Here is a 13,825-nt window from a genome sequence, read left to right as displayed (position 1 = left end):
AATTTTATATAAATGCAAGAAAAATTATATTACTCATACGCAGTGTATTCTTATCTTAATTATGGTTAAGATATCGAAAAATGTGTTTTTTTTTAATAAGTGTTATCTAGGTTTTTGTATTTTTATTATAGAGAACCACCCTACCTTACACCCAACATGAAAGTGTTGGAAAACCGCGCAATGGAGGAGGTACTAAATATGGCCCTGCGACAAGCACTTGGACGTTAGTTTCACTTGTTACGTTGGTTTTTATTTTCACCTGGAGCTAACCGGTCACCATGGAGCGGAAACTACACAGTGGGATGCACCACGCCACCCTGCGCTTGCTGCAGGAGTCGGGATGCGAGATAGCGCCGCACAATCTGATGTATCCGGTGTTCATTGTGAGCAGCGATGATGATGTACAGCCGATTGCCAGCATGCCGGGAATATCGAGATTCGGGTTGAATCGCCTGAGGGAGCACCTGCAGCCACTGGTGGCCAAGGGATTGTCATCGGTGCTGCTGTTTGGCGTGGTGGAGCCGGAACTGAAGGACGAACAGGCCTCCAATGCGGATTCAGCCAAGAACCCGGTGGTTAAGGCTCTTCCCAAGCTGCGAGAATGGTTTCCGGATCTTCTGATCGCCTGTGATGTTTGTATTTGTCCATATTCTTCGCATGGCCACTGTGGTCTCCTAGGCGAAACGGGTCTGGAGAATGGACCCAGCATCAAGAGGATAGCTGAGATTGCTGTGGCCTATGCCAAGGCTGGTGCCCATATTGTGGCTCCTTCGGACATGATGGACAACCGGGTGAAGGCCATTAAGCAGGCCCTCATCGATGCCGAAATGAACAGTGTGTCCCTGCTGGCCTACTCCGCCAAGTTTACCTCCAATTTCTACGGACCCTTCCGGGAGGCGGCTCAATCTGCTCCGAAATTCGGTGACCGTAGGTGCTATCAGCTTCCCAGTGGTTCTCGTAGCTTGGCCATGAGAGCCATCCAGCGTGATGTGTCCGAAGGAGCAGACATGCTGATGGTCAAACCCGGCATGCCCTATCTGGATATCCTGCGATCCACCAAGGATTCCTACCCGTATCACACGCTGTATGTCTACCAGGTATCCGGGGAGTACGCTATGCTGTATCATGCTGCCAAGGCGGGAGCCTTTGACCTCCAGGAGGCCGTGCTGGAGGCCATGAAGGGTTTCCGAAGAGCTGGCGCAGATTGCATCATCACCTACTACACGCCCTTCCTGCTGGATATCATCGGAAGGGTTAAATAAATTGTCTACCTCAAATGCGTAACCTTCGATGTCTTAAAACCATTTTCATGTAGATTAGAGTGGACTTTATAGAGCTGTATTTTGGTAATTGTATCGCTTTTAGCATATAAAATAGTGCAATATTTTCAAATATATTTAGAATGAGTTTCTAAGTATTTATAAAGAGCACTCCATAGACAAGACATCAAACTAATAATACGAACAAACTCATATTCACTTGGATTTAGGGACCAAAATATTTCATTAATGGATTAAGCTTTTTAATAAGACTAAGGCTATTACTTATGAGCGATAAGCTCTTCATATGACAGTTGATGATATTTAAGGTATCACCTTTACTCCCTACAGAGGTCCACTCTAATCGTCAATCACCATTAAAAGTGCTTTTAGTTAGAGTGCCTCGCTCCATACGCGCAAATACACACACAAATAGAATGCATATTTTAATGTTCTTATCAATTGTCGTCAATCGGATTTGGAATTCTAATGGGCATGGGTACACTCCGAATTTCAATTGCATGGCGAAATTCAAGCTGTCGAACCGGTCGATCCAGTGACTACAAATCAAAAGATTTCAGCGAAAGCTGTTCATTTTGTGATGGCAATTAACACTTTAATGTGGACTCTTCGATTGCATTTACAAATGGGCTACGGTGAGCACTGAACACTGCCTGGAGCTTACTTGCTAAATTGGTACGAGTTCAAGTCTTACAAAAGGATAAAAATCACAAAATGAAATGCATTAAGTACGTATAAGTAACCGAGAAGGTTTTTGTTTCTGTTAAAAACTTGGCGGAAAAGGATTGGAGCAAATGTTACAATTTTCATGACATTTAGCAATTAATGTAACTCAATACAAACTTCATTATTTTCGATTCAACGAAAATGATTTGGTAGGAAAATTAAAACTGAGATATATAAAACTTGTTTAACTCCATTTCCGCCAATATTAGTTTAAATTGGAAATAAAAACATGTCTTTTGAGAAATCAAAACTAACTAAAATTAAAATGTAAAGTAAAAACAAATTAAGGAAGCTATAGCTAGAGAAAATACTGAGTGCATTAAGGATAAATAGGTGGACCCGCAGCTCTAGGGGGTCTCGCTGCTGTGGATGCGGCTATGCTCCAGGATATCCGTGTTTTGCATGGGCTCCAGGTCTGTTTCCGAGATGATCTCCGCCAGCCACTGTTCGATCTGAACGGGGTGGAACGAGTCCTCGTCGCCGCTGTTCGCCTCCAGGATGATCTTGAGGTTCTCGAAGTTCTTGAGGATTAGCCTTTTGCCCGGCTGCACTTGTGGTCCCGATTCGCTCTGTGTAACAGATGTGGTGGTCGAAACAGGCTCCTGCTTGGGAGCCGACTGCCTGGGATTGGAATTGGCATCGCAGCTGGAATCGGCAGCAGCAGCTTGAACCGGCTCCGCCACTTGGTGGTAAGTCCTACGCGGCTTTTCCACCATGCTCTTCTTGATCTCGTTGAGAAGGCGATTGTAGAAATCGCAGGTGACATCATGGATCTCGGTCTCCTCGTAGCGTTGGGCCTGTCCAGGCGTGGGCGTGGAATCAGAGCTGGGTTCGCGATCAGCTTTCTCCTTCTTTTTGTTTGCCTTTTGCTTTTTAGACTGCGAGCGGGAGCTGGCATTGCTGGAGTAATTGGAACTGGAAGCGGTGGTCGTGGGCGTGGAGTTCGAGGGTTCGGTGGTACTGGAATCAGCAGATTTGGCCAAGGGAATCTCCGCACTGACCGCCTCCTCGCTGGCACAATTGATAGTCAGGCTGGCTATGTTACGTAGGTTGATAGTCCCATTGCAATTGTTGATGGTGATCTTTGGCTTGAAGCGCTGCTTGCGACTCTTAGATTTCGGTGGTTCTTGAATGCTGCTCTTCGATTTGACCGAGGTCTCTCGGCCCAAACTGGAAACGGCTTCGGCTATGGAAGACTCCAGCTCGTCGTCCAGCTCCTCCAAGTTCAAAGGAGGCACATAGGTATCCCTTTTAATCTTGGCTTTCTTTATCAGATCCTTGGCTTCTTGCAAGGTGATGTTGATAATGGAGCGCTTGGCATTGTCTTCAACGAGAGATCTGTTGCGGGCAAAATCCACCACGATGGCCTCCGGCTGGGCGCCGTCTTCGTCCAAATCGAGATATGATCCTTGCCCATCCTGCAGGCACTTGTACATGGTCTCGTGGTCATCCAGGGGCTCTATGTAGTCCTCGTTCCTCAGGCCCGTGGTGCGGTAGTCCTGGAGCGCTAGCTGCATGTCACTGTTGTCCAGCAGGAAGTGACCGAAGCTCCGGATGGCGGTCAGTAGCTTCTCCTCCGTGTCCTCGGCTTCTCCGGGAAGAAAACGCACTCCACTTTGATCCTTCTTGGAATCTGAGTTCTCCACTTCAGCGGTGGACTTTTTCAGCATCTGCTGCTGCTGTCGGGTATTTGCTATCACCTCCAGTTGCCGGAGGAGCAGCTTTTCGCGCATATGCAATGCCGCACGGATTTCATTGAACTTCTTTTGCACTGTGCCTTTGACCTGGGCGATGAAAAAATGGGGCGTGTATAAGAAAACATCCAATTTAAACCCATTGAAAAGACTTTCAAAGGGCTGAAAGTTAATCCACATGTATACCCACCTCATCTAGATTCTTGTCCATTTTGTCCGAGCTAATAAAAACTTTCTCTTTCTAAAGTTAGAGCATTTTTTTCCTCAATTTCTGTGTATCAATATTTTTTGTTTGATCGATCAGCTGGGTTGAACACCCGCTAGAGGTGAGTAACATAGATGGAATCATCGATGCATCGATGTTCGTTGTTTTATGGCGACTATCGATGTTTTTCACGTCACTTTCGAAAGGAAAATAATCATTGAGTGAGGCTTATAAAGTTGATTCTAATTGCTTGCTGTCTAAAATAATCAAACAAAGAAGAAATAAAAATAGCGATTTTTTAAAAAGTCAGCTGTTTGGCGGCTTGCGCGGCGTCTAACGGCGTTCATCGAAATTCACTCTTTAAATCTGGTATTTATTCTGGTATTTCCTTTACTGACACTTACGGTGGCTTACGTTTGCTTACGTTCTGACACGTTCAAACATCCGCGAATCCAACTTTTTTTACTTAGTCCAAGTCTGGGCACACCATTGCCAGTTTGTTTTCATTTTCAATTTCGTGTCGGGTTCATTCTATTTTTTGCATCGGAGGCGCGCATTTCAATTAAAAGAGCGCTATTGTTTCGTTAACCGTTCAGAACTATAAACACGATAAACATTGGTAAAATATATTTTCGTGTCTTACAAAAAATAATATTAAAAAAAAGTGAAAAAATAAATCGGAAGATTCGATAAATCGCCGGGGAAAATATCACTAGATTTAGCTGTTAATTGTGTTTCTAAAAACCATTATTATTATTAATAACTGTGTTTTGAAAGTACATTTATTGTAGTGAGAGTTGTGATTAAACAAGGATTTAAAGAAATGATTTTGGAAATTACGATCAAAGGCAAAGGCAAAAACAAAACAAATCGAAAATCGCCGCTTCCACGTATTCTCAGCTGTCTTTGTCTTTTCGCCTGCCGTCTCTTTTGCACGCGTCGCGGCGCCCTCAAGTGTTTGGTTTTGTAATTGCCTTTGCTTCGCGAAACTGTGCTGATTTAAATGTTTTTTAGTGTTTTTAAAGGTTTATTTCAATTAAATGCATACGAAACATAACAATTGTCGCGTGGCTTTTGCAGGGAATGGGAAAAAAACGCCTGTGTTTAAATAACAATAGTCATCGCTTATTGTTGTTGCCTCAACTAATTTGAGCTGTGCGAGTGTGTGTGTGTGAGATTGTGTTTGTGTGTAGGCCCGTTGCCTTTGCTGTTGTTGTTGTTGTTTTTCCTTGCTCTTCACAGCAATAAAAAAAATATTCAGAGAATTCTTGTGTTTGTTTCTCATTCGTAAAAGAGAGGAGACACACGGCAAAAGAAGCAACAAACAAGACAGCAACAACAACAACAACAAAAAAGGGAAAGAAACACACATGCAAAGCAACAAAAGAAAAGGCAAATACAAGAGAGCGAGAGAGCGCGAATTGTGTCAGTGACGCCAAAAAATTTAAAAATATCAATAATGCCCACAACTCGTGTTTTATTTTCGATTCGCCAAAAGGTTTATAATTAATTTGTGCAACTATTTTTAATTGAGTTTTTTCGTACATGTTTTTTTGTGTGTTACCATTGGTATTTCTTTATTTTGCCTTTGCGATTGCGAGACTGTCTTTGCAAATTGTCTTTGCGTCTGGATTCCATTGAATATTTTACAAACAGATGATGCATGTGTCCGTATGTCTGCTTGTATGTTTGTCGCCTTATAACCGCACACATGTGCTCGGTTTGATTTCTTTAAATTTGCTTTATAGGAAATATACAGTTAGGAGCTGCTTTTCGCTTTCTGGACGACTAGCTTTCTGCCTTTGCTTCTAGCTTTCCGGTTTTTCTCTCTTTCCTCTCCCCATTTTTATTATATTTTTTTGGTTCCATCTTGTTATCATCGGGAAAAAACCTGTTTGGTTTTGTTTTCTTTTTTTTTACCTGAGCTCTGACTTTTTAATTCGGAATTACCTCATTTTACACCTCAATCTCGGTGCTTTTCATTTAGTCGCCGCGACTAACCCATTAAATTAAATCATCTTTATTCCGCTCGTATTTGTAGGTCGTTGAAATGTTATTACACTTTCGGGGAGTTCAAGCTGTTCCCTAAAAAAAGTAACGAAATTGGGAATTCAGATCAGGAATCACTTGGAAATATTTAAATGTCAACTCAAAAACAAGAGAATATTGGGAGTTAGAAAATTTCATTTGCCATAAATGATTCAGCAATATAGTACAACACCTATGAAATTAGATTTTAAGAAAACCTTAAAACATGTGAAAACTATCTTAAACCCTAATACATAATACCTATAAATATATTAATAAATCTTATTTAACAACACTTAAAACAGCACAGTTAAAACCCTATTATAGCTCTAAAAAAACATCCAACCCAGAAGTGAAAACTAACCAATAAACAGTGCATGCTATTTTAAAAACTCTACAAATCTATCGTTATTTTAACCGAAAACCTGTAAAAAGTCTATAAAACTACGAGAAATTAATGCGTGTAATCGAAAATCGTACGAGTATTTAATTATCATCGAAGGCGAATGTCGAAAAGTGTTCCGAGGTCAATGTTTCTGTTTCTGCTGCTGGCAACTCATCGTTTAAATTAAATACACCATCTGCAGCCAGGTGAGTTTTATTCGGTTATATTTGCTATTTGCCATTGTCGTGTAACATTCCCCTGACCCTGGCCCCGCTTTTGGAGTATTTCGAAATGCCGCCCACTTGTATTTGCTCCATTGAGAGTTACTCGTAGAGCAGTTAGTAACTCCCCATATCTATAACTCTCTGTCTCTGTCGGCGAATCGTGTGAATTTATTTACTTTCGATACTGTCGATAATGGGCGATGAGTAAGTTCAATACAAGTAGGCTATGTACATACAAAGTTACCTGAATGGTGCTGCTAAACATTTTATAGTTATCAGTCAATATTATCTAGAGCAAATATATTAAATGAACTGCGAAGCTATTTGCTTGATAATATCTTTAAGTACATTTTTTCCTCTCGGGTTCTGATAATAAAATAATCTAAGTATATGGTAATTTCATATTTTGAAATCTTAGTTCTGAATATTGATTTCAAGTACTTAGTTCTGGTAATCTCGACTTTTATTTGGTCATGTTGTGGGCACTTATAATTTATGTTTTATACCTTATCGAATCATAATTAAACTATAAAGCTTGAGCAACTTCCCAAAGCATTATATCAACACTTTTAATCTTTTTAATGTTAAAACGCCGTCGTTAATAAATTGGATTTCAGAGTTAATGAGCTCAACAATCGGAAAACTCTATATATTTTATTTATCGTCCGATTTCTGCTTTAAAAACTGCTCTTTTCAGTTGATTTACGATAATTTTGCTTCTCTGTTGCCGGCAGATAATTAATGCATATTAACTGCACTTAAAGCGCATAGGTATTCCTTTTGTTCGGCGATTTTAATAACTTCATTTCGCCACGCGTAATAGAGTTCCCATTGATGACGTGATGCTGAATTGAATTGAGTGGCAATTATTAAATTTACTGTAATTGCAAATTACAATGCAATTAATCAAAGCCCCGAATCGATTGAAATCGAAACCGCTTTAACAACTGGAAATGCAATTGTCTGATTATCCGAATGTCTGCCTGTCTGCTCAGAGGCTTTCCCGTCAGAGGAGCATCAAAATCAACCCAATGAAACACAACCCAACCAAACCAAACCACATTCAACAATTGCAGAGCTCTACGATATATATAAATTCATTACTCGGCTTTAATTAGTTTCAATTTGCACACACCATCCAGATATCGACGGGGTCAGAGTAGTAGAATTTCGACCAATTGTTTGTATAGCTTCAGTTTCCTATGTTTTTGCGAAATTATTTTTCATTTTTGCGCAATCAAATCGAATGAACAATGTGTACAATATTTTGATTCACACGATTTTAGCAATTCTAGATGGCTGGCAAAATAAATTAGAAATATGCATGGCCAGTTTAATTGTAAATAACTACTGGGACACAAGTAAAACAAAACTAAAACGTTGGCATTTCTGTGCATTTAATTGAATGCTAGATGTTGTTTGCATAGAAATATATTTTGCAATAACTTTGGCCATTGTGCACTCTGATATTTAATCCGTAATGCAAAGTGGCTTCCGAAATGTTTGCCAATTGCAGACTTTTGACTTGTGAATTTTTATTACTAGCTGACCTGACCGCCGACCCCTTGACACTCCAATTTTCCCCCCGGAGAGTTGGAAATTTGCATAACAAAGCCGCTTAGCTGCTGTTTTCCTGTTTTCCGGCATATTTTCGTATTCATGATTGATGGCTGCGGCTTTCCACATATATTGTATCTGCTAGATACGGATATATACATATAGGGACATTTCACTCCGCCGCAAGTGCTGTACTTTTATCTCTCGTGCAATTAAACTTAATCACTTGTTCACAATTAGCACTGGCAGCTGCGATAATTTCGTGTGTTCGTGTGTTTATGGCCATTAGGCGGACATAAAAATCCTGTTGCCCCCGGAGTAAAATGGCCTGAATGAAGCCTATTTCAATGCCGGCTGCCCGCAAGCACCAGAACATAAAAATCAAATCAAATTACATTACTAATGCGCCGCGTTGTCCGCGACTAGGCCACATTCGCACAGGCATTTGCATTTATTTTGCCAATTTATGCTCTAGGGGATGAAACTGCCTAGAAAAAAAATCCCCCAATTCTCGGACCCGGCCTAAGCTGATTTTATTTTTTTGGATTTTCTGTTCTAGCTTTCTGGCGCTACCTTCGCGTGCGTGGATAAAATGCCTGGGACCCAAAAAGCAAGCTGGTGACTCATGGAAATGTACGCCGCGTTGTCCTTTTCCCGAGGACGTCGGCTGTCCTGGTCGTTTTCGTTTTTTTTATGGCCTGAATCATGCATTTTTTACCATGGCAGGCTTAAGTCCTCAGTTATCCTGCTTTTAGGGTAATTGTTTGAGATGCGTGGTGGAAAAGTCCCGATTTATTCGGTTTATTTTAGCTTAATATTTCTTCAATCGAATCCAAAATAATATTGTTTACTACGCTCAGAACAAAAAACTGATCTATTGATCCCAAAATAGAGTCAAGATTTATTAAATCTCTTGCGAGCCGTCCCTGTTCTAAAAAACAATATCAAAAAGTTCTTAAAATCAAGACTAAAGTACTCTTAAGTTTTATTTTCATGTCGAGGAACTCTTAAAGAATTCATCTCTACTTCAAGAGTTATTCTACATGAAAATAAAACTTAAAAATACTTCAGTCTTGATTTCAAGAACTTTTTTCTCAAATTAAGAATACGTGATTTTGCCTTTTTCCTGCTGTTAAGTTATCTGGTTGCTTCTCCTATTTGGTATGCCTTTTTTTATACACCCAAAAAAAAATCGTCATCAATATGCCATTATTTAGGTGTCAATGTGATACTATTGAGTGTCAAAAAATCTCTGATACGAAGAACATCCAATTGACACTATTTTGGTGACATTTTGATATTTTCGAAAATATCAATTTAACACTTTTTGGTGTCAAAAGGACACTACGCTTTGGCATTTTTTAGTAAGAATACGTGGTCAAATTGATACTATTTCACAGTAACTTGATACTCATTCGAGGTGTAAAAAGGCCATTTTTAGGGTCAACTTGATACGATTTTAGTATCAATATGACACGAATTAATTGTTAATTTCACACCCAAAAAAAAGACCAATAATTTCTTTTTCATTTTTTTTAATACAAATTTGGTTTTTTAATTGAAGTTATATGTGTATTTTTAATCTTATAAATTTGCTGCTGTCGACCAGGTGTACATACGTGGATAGGCGGGCCATCTGCATAGAATCGTTGTCCTCCATAGTGAACTTAAATGACAAAAAATATTGCATTCAAAAATTGCAAGCGATGTGACCGTCAGTGCTTACATGCTTACATACATATATATGTGCACTGTGTATCTATGAATTCGAAGAATAACGAATAGGTACACATTCCATACATATTACATATTATATTATTAGGAATGTACTTACTGATTCAATAAACACTAGCACCTTGCACTGAAATATTTGACGTCTTTTTCGCAATGTCGAGCTCACAATGATTTATCGATAACTACGCTTGCTATCGATGACGATTTCTTTTTGGGTGCACGATAGGCGCAGTTCGAATTTCGAAAATAGAAATACAATTATTGGTATCGACGAGACCCTGGATTTGGTCAAAATGACACTAATTAGGATCAAAAAACATTTTTCATACAATGTAGTATACTTTTGACACTCACTTAGGATCAAATTGATCCCAAAAATTTGATCCTAGGTGTAGTGTCATTTTCACCCACACTTATCAAATTGACACTCAAAGATTTTTTTTTGGGTGTAGTGTTCCTGTGTAGTGAATCAAGTTGAATATGATGGATTGCTTATGGATTTGTCTCAATTGTCATAACAAAATTGGCAATTTATTTACTAGCCACAAATTTGTTTTTAAAATGTTTGCAACTGATTTTTCAATGATGGATCTGTTACTGCCTTGTTTATTTAAATCGTTTCTTGCCATCTCGGTTAGAATATTATCAATATTCGTTGCTTCCAATTAATCCTCGACCATCATTCGCAATCCCATATCAGGTTTCACAATATGTGACCTAACAAAAGTCCGAATCGACTGGCCACTCGATTGATGCTTGCCAATTTACGGAAATCCCGCTGCTAAAAAAATATAGGGAGAAGTGCATTTTTTGTGCAGCCAATACTAATGCGCCATGATTTATTAAAAAATCGGCCACTCCACCGCACACATGACCGAATCCGAATGCCCAGGCGGACTGATTGGGGGGATCGGATGGTTAGGATGGATAGAACCCACAGACCAGAGAACCCACTCGATGGCCGGAGCACTCGACTATTCATCTAGAGCAGACGGTCGGACAAGTAATCTCCTTAAAATGCAATTTGTTTTGTTGCAATCAACGATTTTTGATGATGACGACGGGCCAAAGGAGCAGGACGATGAGGAGCAGTGGGTCAGGACCTCCTGCCGATGATGGCGATGATGATGGTGATCGAATGCGAGTTGGGTAACAATTTGCAGCGTGGCCAAATAAATTGGTTGTTATTCGGCCCGAACTCCGCACGTCCGCTCCCACCGACCTTTTGCCCTTCAGTTATTCAAGCTCCCCGCCTCTAAAAAAAATGATGGAGATGAAAACAAAATTCGTAGGATGCTTCTGGTTTTTTTAAGAGCCCCACACTTGGCCCCAAACGCTTGGCTGCCATTCTGATGCATGGCCCTGGCAATGCGGCCCGAGCGTTGCGACAGCCCCGAACTGACGGATGGATGGATGGTTGGATGGTTGGAGTGGTACCTGAATGACCGGGCAATGAAAATGAATGAATCACGGGCTGGGAGTCCCTCCTCACCCCTTGCCAAAAATGCAACGCACACGGTCGGTCTTCAAAAAAACCAAGGCATGCAATCCAATCGTTCTCGTTTGGTATGGGAATAGAAGCTTATTTGCCATAAGTGGTGATTAATTTTTAATCTCAACACGTCATGGAAATGGTGATTATAAAATATATATAATTTGTAGGGGCTAATTAGCAAAGATTTCTAGATGATAACACAAACTGTACAGACGTCACTTGAAACCCTTACGAAAATCGTTAGACCTTAACAGTTTTTCTAATAAAAAGGTATAGAACCATAGTAAGTCATATAAAATGATAAAATATGTATGGTTTTTAGTGACCTTTTAAAAAGGTTTGATAACACAAATTGGAGAGACGTCATCTACACAAATATCAACATCGTAGTTCCACATTATTGATTTACTTATTATACATACCTAGGTATTAAAAGCATGCTTCTTTTGTGCGATTGGTTGATTATATTATGAAAACACGAATATAACAATCATCAAGAAAGCGGAAACAATCTTGAAGCACAATACATTTTATGACGAAAGATAACAAAATGACTTGAGCAGACGTTTGCCATGTTTAATGGCAAAGATTTCTGAAAGCAAGCAGATTGTGTTTATCAAATTAATTAAGATAGCCGTAGAATCCAAGTGGGTATATCATTAAAGTATCTATAGAGCAGAATAATTGAAATGATTACAGAGTCGAACGGCGATTGCACACCTTTGTTTGTCACTCTTTTGAGAGTTACGCGCTACGAGGGTAACTCGGCCACTTTTTGGTCGAGCTTTGCTTTCCACTCGATGCATAGTTTATTGCGTGTTTTCCCGTAACAGATTTGTTTGCCATCCCTTTGTTTGTTTGCCCAATCCCCCCGTATTCTCTGTGCATTTTTTCCAAAGTTCCCCTGGCCGCCGTGAACTATTTTATTTGCCTGCACGTATCAGAAGCGTGTTTCAATTTGCACAAAAATTCACATGTCGATTGCTGCTCCATCCAACCGTCTATCTGAGATTGATTTCTAGCACGGGTATTTGTCTGTTCTCTTGGTCTTTCTATCTATATATATCATCTAACTACCTACATACCTATCTATCGGTTTGCCTGACTGACTGACTGTCTTCCATGCGCCTGGTTGCCAGCCCAACATCGCGTATACGCAATGTGAACTTCCCTTTTGCATATTTCTGCATACGCCATGTGTGCATTACATTTTATACAGTTGAGCTTCTATAACTTGAATTTGCATTGCCTACACAAATTATTCAAGTCTTTTAGAGTTGGTCAAATAATGCAAAAGCATTTAACTCCCAAAAAATGCTAAACAAACCATGTAAAGTTAGGTATTTTATTATTTTTACTGAATAAAATAACTACAGTATAATAAAATAATACCATATTTTTAGCTGATTTTTGGACAAATTGAATGACATTTGAAAAGATTTTTATGTGCTGACTAAGAAAAAATTCATTTGAAATTCCTTGAGAACACAAAGGTACTTTTGTTTTAGTTCAAGTGAAACTTAGCTTATGGAATCTTGAGTTTATAAAGATGAAATATCAAGAGCCATTGAAGTTTTGAATTTTTCAATGTACAGAAGTTCGACTGTGATTGGAATTCGAAAGCTTTGTTGAGCAAACATTTTGTTGCCAGCTGTCTCCTGGCTGAACTTCCTCCTGTCGCTCAATGAGATGTGCATTTATTTCAAGTCCTCGACAAATGGCAATTGATTAACTCGTTTTCCGCCCTCGACACGGGGCCATCGTCATCTCTCAACCGATGGCCCTATATATATATGTACGTACGTGCTCCATTCACCGTCAGATGGTTTGATATTGCGAGTGTATCAACACGCTTATCGGCAGTGCTTATAATCACACCCACCACCGAACCCACTCCCACATCTACGATATATTCCGAACGTAGAACCGTATAGCGTAGACCCTATCAGGCATTGCCTCAGATGACCCTCCGTACCCCCCAAAAGCCCCAATGCTCACCACTCTTTGTAATCGGGGTCTGTGTTTTTTCGCTGTTATTTCAACAATTTGCTGATTAGATTTTCATTTCGTACCGCCCTTCCCTTTTGCCATTCAAGAGAAAGTTGTGTTCGTGCGCCGAGAGTTTCTTAATTGAAATAATTTAGTGCAATTTCCAGGTTTCCCTTAAAGCTTGCCTATTTTACCTAGGGCCTTTGTCTGCTTGTTTTTTGTGTCTTTTGTTTTCATTGCCACCGCATTCTTTGGACGTCGTTTATCTTGTTTACCTTACCGCACCCACAAAGGCAAAGAAAACGAAAACTGGGGGGAAAAACACAAGATGTGACGTAGTTGTAAGGAAAGCTGCCGCAGTCATCGGTAACTAATCAGTGCCAGAATTAAGTTGACAAAGTGCCATGACCAGGCACAAAGTAGAGCTGTGATAAACCGCTTTTATAAGGCTTGGGTATCCCATTTTCAAGACCTAACATTCCTAAAATGTTAATCAACTTGCTGGCAA

The 13,825-nt window shown here is 39.9% G+C and overlaps 2 protein-coding genes and 1 long non-coding RNA gene across 5 annotated transcripts in view; 2 read left to right on the top strand and 1 right to left on the bottom strand.

Moving 5' to 3' along the window:
• The first annotated feature begins 200 nt into the window (after window positions 1-200).
• Pbgs (Porphobilinogen synthase) lies at window positions 201-1,699 on the top strand. The gene has a single exon (XM_017079342.4). The coding sequence runs from the start codon at window positions 279-281 to the stop codon at window positions 1,260-1,262; it is 984 nt and encodes a 327-aa protein (XP_016934831.2). The 5' UTR covers window positions 201-278; the 3' UTR covers window positions 1,263-1,699.
• Window positions 1,700-1,853: 154 nt separating this feature from the next.
• Window positions 1,854-4,047, bottom strand: LOC108013465 (uncharacterized). Its single transcript, XM_017079341.4, has 2 exons — window positions 3,891-4,047; window positions 1,854-3,790 (listed from the first exon to the last, which is right to left on the bottom strand). The coding sequence occupies exons 1-2, from the start codon at window positions 3,909-3,911 to the stop codon at window positions 2,354-2,356; spliced, it is 1,458 nt and encodes a 485-aa protein (XP_016934830.3). The 5' UTR covers window positions 3,912-4,047; the 3' UTR covers window positions 1,854-2,353.
• Window positions 4,048-4,368: 321 nt separating this feature from the next.
• Window positions 4,369-13,825, top strand: part of LOC108012919 (uncharacterized) — a 50,982-nt gene continuing 41,525 nt past the window's right edge. The window contains exons 1-2 of one of the 3 annotated variants that reach the window (XR_001767589.4): window positions 4,369-4,524; window positions 6,239-6,524. This is a non-coding gene — a long non-coding RNA (uncharacterized lncRNA). Of the gene's footprint in view, window positions 4,525-5,388; window positions 5,404-6,238; window positions 6,525-13,825 lie in introns of those variants that run through there. The other 2 variants (XR_011604423.1, XR_011604424.1) reach the window with 2 other exon arrangements.

Source organism: Drosophila suzukii, chromosome 3, assembly GCF_043229965.1.
Source record: "Drosophila suzukii chromosome 3, CBGP_Dsuzu_IsoJpt1.0, whole genome shotgun sequence".
Taxonomy (NCBI): domain Eukaryota; kingdom Metazoa; phylum Arthropoda; class Insecta; order Diptera; family Drosophilidae; genus Drosophila; species Drosophila suzukii.
This window is presented reverse-complemented; position numbering and strand designations above follow the sequence as displayed.

Excerpts from the sequence above, each read along its gene's own strand:
- Pbgs (XM_017079342.4), top strand. The coding sequence starts at position 279 with ATGGAGCGGAAACTACACAGTGGGATGCACCACGCCACCCTGCGCTTG.
- LOC108013465 (XM_017079341.4), bottom strand. The coding sequence starts at position 3,911 with ATGGACAAGAATCTAGATGAG. Across the intron at positions 3,791-3,890 it reads TGGACAAGAATCTAGATGAG|GTCAAAGGCACAGTGCAAAA; the intron begins GTGGGTATACAT and ends TTCATCGCCCAG.